The following is a 14,420-nucleotide window of genomic DNA, read 5'->3' on the forward strand; positions in this document are numbered from 1 at the left end:
AAGTGTTCTTTTAGTCAAGGAAATGAAGTTTAAAGAGGGAGCTTACAACAGCCTGCATCACGTTTAATGGGACAAGTGCAGACAATTGAGTAAAGAAATGTTACTCAGATCGCTTCAGTTCTGTGTTCACATTCTGCAAAGTGGTTTCATTCAACCAGTGAGTAAGAATTGTGACTGGATGAGTTACGCCCACTTAATGAAGTTTGACTGTGTGAGAGGAGGAAGTGTTGCAGCACATGAGGCTGTGGGAGACAGGGAAGTGGGAGGAAAAGTGCCAAAAATAGGCTGATGAAAGCAGGCCAGAGATTATTAGGCTGCAAGGTAATAATTACTTGACTGGATGGATTTGGGCTGAATTATAACTTGCCAATGTACTGAGGGGTCGAGGATGGCAGTTTTGGGAGTGCATAGGAAAGTTAGTACAAGAAAAATGTAAGCTTTTTAAACCAGACATTGCATTAATATATTACTTCCACATTTTCTGGCCAGTGAGAAGGTTTAGTAATGATTCACAAGTCAATCTTAGCTTCACTGTGAAACAAAACACTGTTGCTACCACAGAGAGCATTTTTAACACAGGGTGCATCTCAACTAAGTTAGTGCTTTAAAAGTTCCTTTTTTGGGGATGGGATTGCCCTTGACAAGATGTGCTGACTCACCTTCAACCACAGCAGCCTTTCAGATGACGCCACTCACTCAGAGTTGTTTGGCGGGAATTCCAGGGTTTAGAACTAGCAGCAATGAAAATCCAGCAATATATATTTTTAAATCAGGATTGTGTGAAAGGAAACCTGCAGATGGTAGTGTTCTCATACATCTGCTCTCTTTGTCCTTCTCAGTGATAGTGATTGCAGATTGGGAGGTGCTATTGGAGAGTGAATTTTGTAATTGGTACACATTTCAGCTGCTGTTAATCATTGGTGTAGGATTAAATGTTTGAAGTGGTTACCAATCCCTTCCCCTATTCTCCACTCAAACCTTTTACTTCTTCGTACCTTCCTATTACTTCCCCTCCTCCTTCCCTTTCTCCCATGGTCCACTCTCCTCTCCTATCAGATTCCTTCCTCTCCAGCTCTTTATCTTTTCCAACCACCTTGGCTTCATCTATCACCTTCCAGCTAAACTGTTTTCCCTTCCCCCACCTTTTTATTCTGGCATCTATCCCCTTCCTTCTCAGTCCTGAAGAAGGGTCTCGGCCTGAAATGTTGACTGTTTACTCTTTTCCATAGATGGTGCCTGACCTACTGAGTTCCTCCAGCATTTTGTATGAATTGAAGTGGGGAGAGTATTCCATCACACTCTTGGCTTGTGCCTAAAACATGGAACTGAGTAATCTACTACTGATTACTACTTAGTTAGCCTTTGACCTGATGATATAAGAACATTAACATGGATCATTCAAGTTGTTTCTAGTCAATGATGGCTCCTAGAAAGCTGAGGTGAGGTAATTGAAAATGTAATGTCATTGAATGTCTATGATTTTAATGTATCAAAGAGCAGAGTAGTAGAACAGGAGCTATATTGGTAAGGTGTTTATATTTTGCAGTTACTAAGCATAAGACACACCATTTAATAAAAAAAAGTCAACAATACTTTGGAAGTCAGTCTCCAAACATATAGATATCCAAGTGTCATCTACACAGCTCCCCAAATGACAGTTGTAGTCTTGGAAGTTGTAGTGTTATAGATTTTCACAAATAAAACCACGTGAGGCATTTTATGCTTAAGAAAAACCATAACAACTTATTTATTGTAATCAAAACACGAAGCAGAAAACACAGCAACAGTACTTCAGGTAATTACGTCATCACATCAGACCAGTCTCTTTAAGTAATCCCCAACACAATGCCAGTGGTTGTGAATTATGTGCGTTTCCACCAATTAAATTAGTCTACAGTATCAGTGGATGAACAAGTTACCGTAAATAAGTTCCACTCTAGTGGGATGTTTGTGGGTGAGTTGTAATATTTCGGGGAGAAAGATTCAGACAAGCATTGAAACAATGGAGCATTTTGATTGACAGAGTGATCTGCACTGCGATTGGGCTTATGGTGAACACATTGGTTAAAGTCACATAGCAGATGTAAGCAAAGAAACTTTTGCAGGCAGCCAAATCTGAGAAAGATGCATCACAATTATGTGTGATTGGAATTTATATGTGAGGTCAGTGAAGACCATACATACTTGTTGATGCTGTCCCCTGAAGTTTATATGTAGTGAAGATCATATCCATTGTGCCTCGAGCCAGATGTGGAAGCAGCTCTTTGGCTATCAGCAGGGATGGCTTCGGAGGACCCTGGTAATAACTTTCCCAGTGATAGACAGCAGGGAGACATCTCTGTGGTTATTGGAATTGGATATTTCTCTTCTCTTAAAGGTTGTCAGGACTGTGATGTCTCCGAAGTCCTGTGCTTTTCACATCCACCATCTGTTCTTTTTGTCACAGGTTTTCTGCTTAACCACAGCTTTCAGCTGTTTTTTTCCTGTATGCATTTATTCTACACATACACACACGCAGGCACCCAAACATGGTTATTAATCTAAGATCCAAATTTGACTACATTTTAGTTGAAATAGTTAATATTCTTTTCCATAGCCACTCTAAATCTTATGATATTATTGTTCACTGTTTCTTCGATGTTCCCACCTACCCTTCTGATATTTGCTCTCCTTGATCCTTTTCATACTTCAGAAACAAGTTCAACCGCACCACTTTCTTCCTTGTGCCAGAACTTTATCAAGGAAGTTCTTCTGAAAGTTCATCAGAAACCTCAACATGCACTCTCCCATCACACTCAATGCCTTGGGTTGAACTCATTTATAGGAATCCTGTAACTTTATTGGATTGCAGTTTAGTTTGTTTTGTAGCTTTAATTGGGATGCTTAAAAATTAGTACACCACCCGGAAGAGTATCAAAAACCACCTTGAACTTACAAGCAATGGCCAGACACTTAAGGTTCCTCAAAAAGGTTCACAGGCAAAATAAAATTACAGCTATCATTTGCTCCATTTCTACAGAAAACATTGCACTATTTAATAAAGTGGGTATCAAATTTTTATCTATCAGTTGGTGTAACTTCTCTATGAGGTTATTGAGAGCACAGCAGTTAAGAGACTAACCAAAAGTTCTAATGCATGGATTGCTCCCGATAGGTCATTGCCCGGAATTATTAACTCTGCTTCTCTATCCACAGATGCTCCCTAGCCTGCTGAGTATTCTCAGTACAGTCTGTTTTTATTCTTAGTACAACCATCTCGGTCTTGGTTTCAGACGCTGGAAAGCAATGTTACCAATGTTGCCAGAATTGAAGTTCCTCTGATCTCTTACTTCCATATCTTCCTGCCCTTTCCAACACAGGAGGAGAGGAATTCTCATTGGAAAATTCCATTTCCCAATCCAAAATTTACCTTTTCTGGTATCAGCAGATAATAATTCAGAGGGGATGGAATATACCTCAAAACAAAAGTACACATCCAGTCAAAGAAAGATTCAAATTTGTCACCAGTGATGGCCTCTGTAACATATCTCTGTATACATAATCTTGATTTAAGAATGGTATAATGCAGGGAACTTTGATCTATGTGCCTACAGTAATATTTATTGTCAAGCAGGTCATGGATTTTGTCTGTCTCTGTGGAGAAAGACAACATAAGAAAAGCGCTGTTTTGGCATGGTAAGTTTTTTTTATTTAATTTGCTGATTTGAATTAAAACATTTTCTTTCTTTTTTAATTAACTTAATTTTTAAATCAATTAAGTTAAAACTGCTTCTGATACGGAGATGGATGCTGAGGCTTGGTGTCAGAAATACTAATTGAAAGACATGTGAAACTCAAACATAATGTCTGAATCCAAATACTGAGTGCCAGGTTTTATCCCACACTATCAAAATAACACACGAATATTCACATGGAGCTGTATGATCAATTGAGATAGTACATCATGGAACAATTAAAGCTGCCCGAGCTGCTGGATTTTCTAACTAGTGATTTGTATAAAGAATAAGAAGATTGGAGAAAGAGTTTATACTGTATATTGAGCTGGCAACGACAAATGTGACAGATGAAAATGAGGATGTTATTGTAGCTCATTGGTTCCAAAAAAAGCGAATTGTACCATAACATAGAGCACTCAATTGAGATTCTGGAGAATGCTTCAGATACTTAACCAGCAATTGTAATCTCCCTCAGAATGATTATCTGTCACCAGTTATTCACACGTAACATGAGTAGGGAGAATTCTATAATATTTTCCTAATGGAGCTGCAATTCCTAGGAGACAACCACAATTTTGCAGATTAAAGCACTTGGTCATTAGAGATTGGATTATATGTGGAATCTGAGGGAACAAGTTTATAAGATATGGTTTATATTAGAAGCATATACACATGCAAAGCCCAGGAACTATCCACAGACGGAATATGAATGCTAAATGAGTAACAGTAGAAATTTCATGCAATGAAGAGCATGGTAATTGGCAGAAGAGGGAAATACTTCCAAAGGGATCTGAATGTTGAAAAATCATGGACAGCAAAATGAGGATCTGATGAAGGAACGCCCTGTTAGAGGAAGTTATGTGTGTAATCCAGATTGTAAAACTTTCTCTACAAATGTTGAGTGATGAAGATGAAATCAAAAGTCCAGGGAATGGATAATATCAACTACTGAGAGGCAGAGGTAGATTTAGATTCAGAGTCGTCAGATTAGAGAATGTACCATCATCAAGTGGTACAAAAAGAGAGATAACTACTACCTTCTAAAGTACAATAAATGTTATTGCCTGTGATCCCAGAAATTAGAAACATTGATTTCAACCTAGGTTTAGGAAAATTACACTTATTATGGCAATTGGCATCTAGTCTTACAATGTAAACTGATAGGATATACTAGTGAGATGGTAATGGGTGGGTAGGTTTTATCAACGTGTATGTGAAACTAAATAAGGGAGAGAATACCCACTTGTTCTTTCTTGCAAAGGTGCCCGAAAGCAGTCATTTCCAAAAAGAAACATCTAACCTTTTGAAATAAAAATACAAATTCTGAGGAACAAGGCATCAAATCCAATAAATGTTTCCAGTTTTGACAGACTAGTTCCAAAGTTCTGCCATTGTTCTCCCTGAAAATACATCTAATTACCACTTGAATCCAAACTACTCCCTATTTTGGAGTATTCTTCTGGTGTTATAATGCTCCTCTGGTTAGGATGTTTCCTATTATAATGAAGCAGTGTATTTAAATATTTAATTCTGTCTTCTAATGTTGGTGTTACAATATAGTTTTTATTGAGAATCATGGTAAGAAATTTTAGGATCGGAAAAATCTTGAACAAATCCAAGCCACTTAACAATAAAGGTTGGAACATTAACTTATTTACAGGTAATTCTTAAGGATGCATTTGTCTTGTAAATAAAACAGCAGTCATATGTTGCGAAATAAAGCTTAGTTACATTAGCACTTGAAAACAACTGGTCCATCCATCACCATTCTCAGTGACAACTATAAGTATGATGTTGAGAGTAACTGCTCAGCTGCCTCTAATGCTTTTCATACTTTCTATTTTGTTATCCAGACATCAAGTCATCAGCTAGTACCTTTCTCACTTGCCACCATTCCTCCAGCCTATCCAGAACACTAAGTTTGGTTGATGTTAATTTGTTCCCGTTACCAAATATGAAAAATCCATTTATTATTCATCCATCAATATAACATATATAACCATATAACATATAACAATTACAGCACAGAAAAAGGCCATCTCGGCCCTTCTAGTCCATGCCGAACTCCTACTCTCACCTAGTCCCACTGACCTGCACTCAGTCCGTAACCCTCCATTCCCTTCCTGTCCATATATCTATCCAATTTAACTTTAAACGACAACATCAAACCTGCAATATGATGTAGATGCCATTGCTGCACCACCCTATCCTTAAATTATGACCCGAACAGAATGTCTTCCATTTCAGAGAGGATTTAAGGGTCTACCACACCAGTGCATCTAGAGTCTCGTATAGGTCAGAAGGGACAGATTCCATTCTCTACAGGACATTGGTGAATCAGATGCTTTTTAAAAAAATGTAATTCTGGTGATTTCACAGTCATTTCAGTCCAGATTTATATAGCTGCTAGAATTTAAATTCTCCAGTTGCAGTGGGATTCAAACTCCTGCCTGGTCCTCTGGAAAAAAAAACAACCTTCAGTCAATATTCTCCTTACTACAAAACTTTCCTCATGATCTCTAGATAGGTCGTGAAGGAATGTTGTAACATAGGAACTTGGCATAAGAATGCACCATTTTGACCTCTGCCCCACCTTGCAATGCAATTGTAGCAAATCATTCATCTCAATATTCTTCTCCTTTCCCCATACTCATTAGTTCCTAATGCGCTTAGAAATTACCTACCTCCTTTCTTTTACTTCCAAGGACTTGATTTCTTCAGTTCTCTACAGTCTCCATAGGTTCACCATCCTCTGAGTGGACAAATTTCAGTTCATCTCAGTCCATACCTCTTCTTTTGCAACCTGAGATGGTGGCCCCTAATTCATTCAGTGGAAATATTCTCCCCACACCCAGTCCATTAGATTTTTAAAATTTCAGTTCAATCTCCCATCTTTCTTCTAAGCTTGAGGGAATACATAACTGATTCACCTATTCTTTCATCGGGCAATCTCAAGTATCTTTGGATAAGATCAATAGTTCCCTCTCCTCAAGTGAAGGACAAGATGTTATTGATGCAGCGACAGAATTAACCCCTTGCGTTCTAATTGCATCAACCGATAATAAGTATACAACATTTGCATCGTGTGGTTTGCTCATGATATTGGAAAATCATTACTCTGCAAACCTATCACAGATCTGCTAAGTAATCGAACCTCCGCAGTTTTTCATAGCAACTTCAATGTAAGTAAGCTGCTGGGTGATTCTTTGGCTGCCTACAGCCCATTGTCATCTAGTCTCCAAGTAGTCATCATTCATCTGTGAACTTGGCCAGTAAGTTTTGACAAGCTCTTTTGTTTCAGCATGTATGGAGGCAGAACCTAACATATTCTCATTTACAATCCACTTCACCATCTGTGATGAAAAATGACCGATTTTCCCTGACCTAATCCTGGATCTAACTGCAACATTCACAATTCTCTCTAAAGCCCTAAGCCTTCCTCCTTTGTATTACCTAATGTTACATGGTAACTATTGAAGCTTATTAAATTAGATAAGTTTAGTGCAGTGTTTTAAAAACATAAAGCGAAAAATGGCACTATAAATGTGAATCTAATATTTTTAGATTGTTTTATTAATGAATTGATATCAGAGGAACTCATTGCAGTGACTTACCAAATAAAAAGAGATTATAAAGTAAATCAAAACACAGTCATAGCCAGTGTGGTGACAGAATATGAAACTGGGGAATGAAAAGTACGAAGAGTGAGAGAGCAAAGGAATACCTAAGGGGTTGAGGTCCAGCAGAGAAATAAAAAATACACAGTACCGTTTCACTTTAAGTGCATTGCTGCCTGGGTGAGTGAGATGATAAGAAACACAAGGCGGTACTGGGGGTACTGGAGTGACATTTACCAGCACCAACGAAGCCGCTACCAACCCCGTTTCAGCCCGCGTCGACCAATGGTTGCAGCGAGATTTGCAGGAACGGGGATACATTTTTTAAATGCGAGTCCCGAATCGGAATGAGTGAGACTCGCCACCTGTCCGATTTGCCCAGACAGTCTGATTTTTCAGCGGATTGTCTGGAAATTTCGAACGGATGAAATGGATACCCAAGGATTTTACATTGTAAAAGCATTTTCTTTTCGCTTCTTTGCAGCGACTTGAGATGTGAATGAATTCATGAACGAGTTTTATAATGACTTTGCTTTCAGTAAATTAAAAAATCTCAGAATAACACCTGTCATTAAATTTGGCAGAATGTATCGGGGGCCCGGCGGGCCACTTTAAGCGTAAAGGATACAGCACTGTTGAAGGGTGTTTCCAGAGACGGGTTATAGAGTATCTGACTCACTGTGTGTGTGTGTGTCTATCTGTATGTCTTTGGGGAGGCGCTGACGTTACGGGCAGAGTAAAAAAGACAAGAGGGGGATTTTATTTATTTCTTCCCGAGTGCTTGAAGCATGCAGTAAAGCAAACCTGATACACTCTCTTGTGATATTTTGCACACTCACGTCTACACATACACACAGAGGAAGAGGAAGAGTACAGAAGCAACGGAGAGGGCATCGCAGCACTCTACACAGGGCAAGGACTGAAGAGCCGACAAACGCGACCTTAAATCCATTTCCAACTGAAGGAACAGTGCAGAGAGAAGAGAGCTTTAACGTAACTTCTAACCGAAGGAAGAGGCAAGCAGATTCTAAACGGGAAGAGTATATTTTGAGCGGCAACATCTATCTGTATCTGCTGAAGCTGACACGGACAAGGAATTAATGATAAGCGCAGTTCGCGAGAGACGCGGCCGACAATCAAAGCTTTGATATCAACCGCAAGGAAGATTTACTTTGCATTATTGGGGGGGGGGGGGCAGAATCAATTTAAATCCTCGCTTCTGCCAGAGTTCCCCCGTGGGTCCATCCACACACCTCTCCCATTTTCCCTTCTCAACCATATGGAATAATGAGGAGCGCGGCTTTCCTGCTCGGTCTCTTGCTCCTCTCCTCCGGATTCCAGCCCACTTCCCCGGAGCGCCAGCGGCAGCAGCGCCGTGGAGGACCGGCCAGAGCGGCGGAGGGGCGCCCGCAGAGCAAAGCGGCCAAGGTTGGACAGACCTACAGCTCGCGTCTCAAGCGCAAGGGGCTGGCAGTGGACTTCACCTTCTCGCCCTTCTTCCGCAACTACCTGTTACAGTTCTTCGGCAGGGCGAGGAGCGCCGACTGCCGCCTGGAACTGGACTGCGAGGCGCTGAGGTCTTCCCTGGAGGGATACCCCCGAGCCTGGGGTGACAGCGTCCCGGACTCGCCCTCACCCCCTCCCTCGCCACTGTCCAAGCGGAGGTCGAAGAAGCAGCCCAACCAGGTGGTGCTGGAGGTGGGTTGGGCAGACACCGTCCGCTGCGGGCGCGACCCTGCTTCTACCCTGATGGTATACAACTTGACGGAAGTCTTCCTGCGCTGGTCCGTCTCGACCGAGGGTAGGCTGAGGATCAGACTCATGCCGGAGAGGAAAGCGGTAGCCAGTTACCCCAGGAGAGAGGAGATCATCTCAGCCGCCATCAGAGGCTCCGAGCCGCGAGTTTGGCTTCGGGTCTCCTTTGCAGGTGAGGGAATTGTAAATAAGGACGCGAGGAAGGTAAAACAAGTGTGTGACAAAGTTAGACAGAGTGTGTGTTGTGTGTGTGTGGAAGAGGGAAGCGGGAGACTGATACAGGAATAAGGTGCACACGGGGAAAGAGAAGAGCAAATGTGCAGGAATGAATGAAAGCAGTGTGTGTGTGTGTGTGTGAGAGAGAGAGAGAGGGAGAATGAAATATTGAAATTCACGCTGAGTGACAGATGGGAAGTACAGAAAAATGAAAGTCAGGTCCACAGCCAAATGAGTCTCGGGAAAGATGGTGGGAGGGTTCAAAATGCTGATCATCCCACGCGTCTGGTGGACGGTGGTGCATCTATTTGCCCGCCCGAATCAACGAGCCTCGTCGTTAACCCTTGCGCCCGGCCAGAGTGGAGCGTGGGGATGCAATCGGTACACGAAAGGAAGGGGTTGAAGGTGTATCTGGCGCTTCTTACGCGCACTGTTGGTGGCCCCTCTGACTTGTTTTTAGAGATCTTTGCCGAATCAAAGGCAGCCCAAGATCTGAGGAAATGCAATCCGAATTGTTGCCGGAACTCACCCAGAAAAAGGGAGAAATTTTGATCCATTCGGCTCATCAGAAAGGAACAGATGCATCAGAAGATATAGCTCTCCCCTGACTAATACTGATTGAAATCGGTCTGTGGGTAGAACCGGATTTGCATCTGGTCCAGATGAGATAAGAAATCCAGGGAATGAATTAGAAGTGTTCCGGGTGTCTGTCAGGTTCTTAGTGGGCACAGTAGACCTCACGCCTCCAGAGATACTCGTTGACCCTTTTAAGTTCTTCTAGTGGTTTAGTTTCCCTCCACTGAACACCCAGCCTGAATGTTGCCACATAGATGGGAAAGGTGGGAAAGAAGAGGTACAGAGTATTTACAGAAAAAAAGGAATAAAATTGGTGTTGTAGTTTAAACCCCAGAAAGAGTACTGATGGGTTTAGACAGGTTTAAATTGGAGAGTATGTTCACACATAATTTTCAGCTCAACATCATTCCTTTAGGTGCAAATCTGGATGTGCGTGGGGAGTACATAAGAGGTGGAAATGAAACATTTTGTATCAAGTAAAATTTAAAGAGATGCAGGAAATTAAAGAGATTGTCATAATATTAGGTGGCAAATTCTGAAGGCCTGGAAAGCTATGTAGGTGAAGGAAGGGATAAACAAAAAGGAAGGGAAAGGGTTCTTGGGGTTCAAGCCTGAATGCGGAGGAAGTGATGGAGCAGCCTCGCAGCTGTCAGGAGTGGTGTTACTCCACTGCATCAGACTTGGCAGTGTGGCATGCATGGAGGCGGAGAGCTCTGCTTCAGGCCCAAACTGTCAATTTTAACTCAAAACTCATGAACAAATTGCAGATGCTTGAAATCTGAAGTAAAAAAAATGCTGGAAAGAAGAGAGGACGTCTGTGGAGAGAGAATCAGTTGAATGATCAATCACCCAAACTTTTAGCCCTGTTTCTCTTTCTAGAGGTGCAGTCCAAGCAGATGACTATCTCCAGAACTGTCTCTGTTTATTTTATACAATTATTGTCAATTGCTAGCTAAAGGTAGCTTGATAACTGGAAGTGGGCGTGCTGAAAGTGCCCTGACTTTGCATCTAGTTTAGATCCTGTGAAGACTACTTCAGCCAGGGAATAGCAGGTAATGGTACCAGGGCCTACAGGTTAAGATTGGTACCAAATCCAGTTCACTGCTTGCCAGTCACCTTACTTCCAATGTATAGTTGGGTTGCCCTGAACCAGCACCCAATATTGGGGTTAACCACCCATTCAATTTTCAGGGTGCTGCCTCTGAGTCTGATCTGCCACTTTCCATTCCATCTACTTGTGCTGGTTTGTGAATACCCTTCCGATGGATGCAATACCAGTTGGGCAGCTTGAAATGCTGAGTATTTCTCAGTCAATCTTCTTTCTCTTCTACACATGCCAGTTGTCACTTGAGTGTCAATAGCTTGCCAGATGGACTGCTGGTAATAGTTTATTATAAATAATTAACATAAAGGTTTCAGAAAACCAAAGTACCAATACAAGTGAATAAAGAGCAATCAAATATATTGAAAGACTAAAGCTATTTGCTACTTAAATCAGTGACTATAACAACTACTTCCCTGGTAAACCTGGGGATAATTGAGACATGTGCCTAAAGAATAGAAATGCGTACAAGTATATCGCATCGCAGATTTTTTTGGTGTAGATAGATCCATAACTATTGTCTTTACTACTGGAAATAAAATGGCAGTGGAAATTGGGCAGAGTTCCACCCATTTCGCGTTGCAACAGAAGATGACTAATAGTTGAAACTCCAGGGTATTTAGCCACCTAACAGAGGAAGTAAGAGAGAACAATACAGGAAGCAATTGTGAGAAATGTTAAAGTGAATGCAAAAATGTTATACGGTAAGCAAAGCAGGAGGGAAAAGACACAGTGATAGTGGAAGATATGAAGAGAGTCTAAGAGAGCAGTAGAGTAAACTAGACAAGGAAATTCTGGACTGAAAATGTGTTCAGGAGTTGGGAAAAGAAACAATAAAGAATATGCAAAGGAATGAAATCGTGCATAAAATTAAAAGAAGGTGAAATGATAAAGATTTTGAGAGTGAGTGAGATATGCATGAATAGAATAAGGAACACTCCAGGGAAGAGAATGAATAATAGACATAGATTGAAGAATAAACAGAAAAGCAAAAGAGGATATGAAGAATATATAAACAAATGCAGAGATGCAGGTTAAAAAATAAATATGACTTAAACTGTCTTAGAGACATGTTGTTCAGTGTCAGATGAAAAAAAACACTGGAGATGAAAGAAAATGACAAGAATTGAGATCAGGTGAAAGAGAATTAAATTTTATCTTTCTGCTTTCTGAATACAAGTTTGTTGAAAGGTAATGATTGTTTAAAGCCCATCTACACTATATATCGATATGTGAAAATGTAACTTAATGGATGCATAAAAGAATGAGGAATGAAACATCTGTGTAAAGGAAAGCAGGAATATGAGGGAATGACTGTTGGATTTCACATTGAATGATTTAAAAAAAACATTGAGCTAAACAAATTAAAATGAAAGGGAGTTACTGATACTGTTCCCCAGTGTAAGCAACATCATTTTTGCTGAGCATAAATTATATGCGTTGTCAGTATTGAGACCACAGTGTAAATAATGGATCCTGCCCAACAGTACCTTTCATCTGGCAAGATTTTCATTTTCAGGCACGTATGTGTCTACAGTCTCAACATGTTATCTCTTTGTTACAATTCACCCCACCTGACTGCCTGCTCTTCAGACACTTTCTAGCAGGATGATTTAAACTCTCTTCTTCATATGTTTATCTGGTAATTTCTTTCATAGCTTCATTCACCCCAGTGTAGGGGCAAACAGTCAAAACTTTCCTTTTCACTGTGATCACCATAAATTTCAACTGATCTTCTCTTGTAGTATCTGAACCCTTTGCCAAATGAGAGATTTATAGGGGGTGAACAGTCCTCAAGGATGATAGTTACCTGCTCGCTTAAAAGGGATTGTTAATGTTGTCCTGTTGAAGCAACATTGTTCTCCCTTCATCTTGAATGAGATGACGGTGGTAGTTCTTTCAGAAACAGCACAGGCACAACAGGCTGTAGGGCAACATTTTATGCTGCATGAGTTTCTGTTCTACTTCACTACTGTCAATGGTCACTTGAGAATGCACCACATGTAAGGAGTAAGGGATTCTCATAGGCATAAGGTTGGATATTTAGTTTTAAGATCGGCATTATATTGAATCAATTGTCAAAACATTACGATGTTTTATGCAGGTTTGCCAAAGTACTGATACAGATATCAAGAACAATGCAAGAGACATAAAGGTTACTAAAGTTAAACAAAAAGGGAAATGTAACATCTTACAAAATATGTTCCTACGTTCATGGATTAACAGTGAATTGTGCCTCTCATTTAAACGTGCTACATTGTCCACCACTTCTGCCTACTCAATGAGCCATATCTGCTGTTTTGTGGCATTATGGATGCTTCTTGCTTCTCTCTACATTGATTAGGGAAAGCAAAGAACTAATTTGTGTATAAAGAAGGTCTCTGAATAAGGAAAATAGTGGAAGCACACAACATCAGAAAGAGGGATAAAAAGAACGTCAGTATTCAAAGCATTATGGTATCCCTTAAGGCTAATTACTCTTTTCTACAGATGATGCCCAACATGTCATCCTTTCCCAGAATTTTACAATCCCACTGGCATTTGTGAGCATAGTAATGATGATGCTTTACTCTCCTTGGACTCTGATTCATAAATATGTCTTTTTAGCAGATATCAGGCCCCGATGCCATTGATTATTGTTAAAGGTAGACAGTTTTGAACATTAATTGCTTTGAGCACAAATGCCAACTGCAAGACATGCCTCAAAGGTGTGCATTCCTTGCTTGTTTAAATGATAGATTAGTTCCCATACTGTACTCAGTGCACATGCAGACTTTGTGTTTGAGCCATGTCCTGCACCTTACTTTTAAGGATGTTACTATGAGCACAGCTAAAACCTATCAGTCGTACACAGAGTATACAGATAGACAGGTCATTATACAATGTCAGTCTATTGGTAATGCTGCATTCATGCCCATTGCCATTATGAATCCCAGTGTTTCCATTTAACCACCATATCCCATCTTTCTACCTTCTCCAGCTTTACAAAGCTTAGTAAGGATGCAGCAGCAGAAGATTTTCTCATCAGACATATTTAAATGAATCAACAGCTAATTGACGGTTAGCTGTTGAATTATTTATGTTGCTGTGATTCTACAAGTGTTTGAGTTTCCTAAGGCATTTTAAAAGTTGCTGCAGTTTGGAGGGAGAAGCTTAGAGTGAGTCAATAATTGAGGCTTCTGCATGAACTAATTTGTTCCCAGACATATGGGTATTGGTAGGTGGACTATTAGGAGACAGTATGATGGGGAGTTTGAGCAGATGACATAAAAAAGAAACTTTGAAATATGGATGATGAGAGCGAGAGAATAGCTCCTGGGTTATGCTAAGTATCAGAGAGCTATTATCCTACCAGAATCTGAGTAGGCAAGAGAGTGGGATGTTAGAGCTGCACTAACAATAGTTACCTTCTTGTCCAGCTTCATAGTAGGGCAAAGA

The 14,420-nt window shown here is 40.6% G+C and overlaps 1 protein-coding gene across 3 annotated transcripts in view; it reads left to right on the forward strand.

Annotated features, from left to right (window-relative positions):
• Positions 1 to 8,459: 8,459 nt before the first annotated feature.
• LOC134350426 (ALK tyrosine kinase receptor-like) overlaps positions 8,460 to 14,420 on the forward strand; it is a 1,308,522-nt gene continuing 1,302,561 nt past the window's right edge. For all 3 annotated transcript variants that reach the window (XM_063055604.1, XM_063055603.1, XM_063055605.1), the window contains exon 1: positions 8,460 to 9,260. In XM_063055604.1, coding sequence (XP_062911674.1) covers positions 8,621 to 9,260 — 640 coding nt within the window. In that variant the 5' untranslated portion in view covers positions 8,460 to 8,620. The remainder of the gene's footprint in view (positions 9,261 to 14,420) is intronic.

Source organism: Mobula hypostoma, chromosome 8 (genome assembly GCF_963921235.1).
Source record: "Mobula hypostoma chromosome 8, sMobHyp1.1, whole genome shotgun sequence".
Taxonomy (NCBI): Eukaryota; Metazoa; Chordata; class Chondrichthyes; order Myliobatiformes; family Myliobatidae; genus Mobula; species Mobula hypostoma.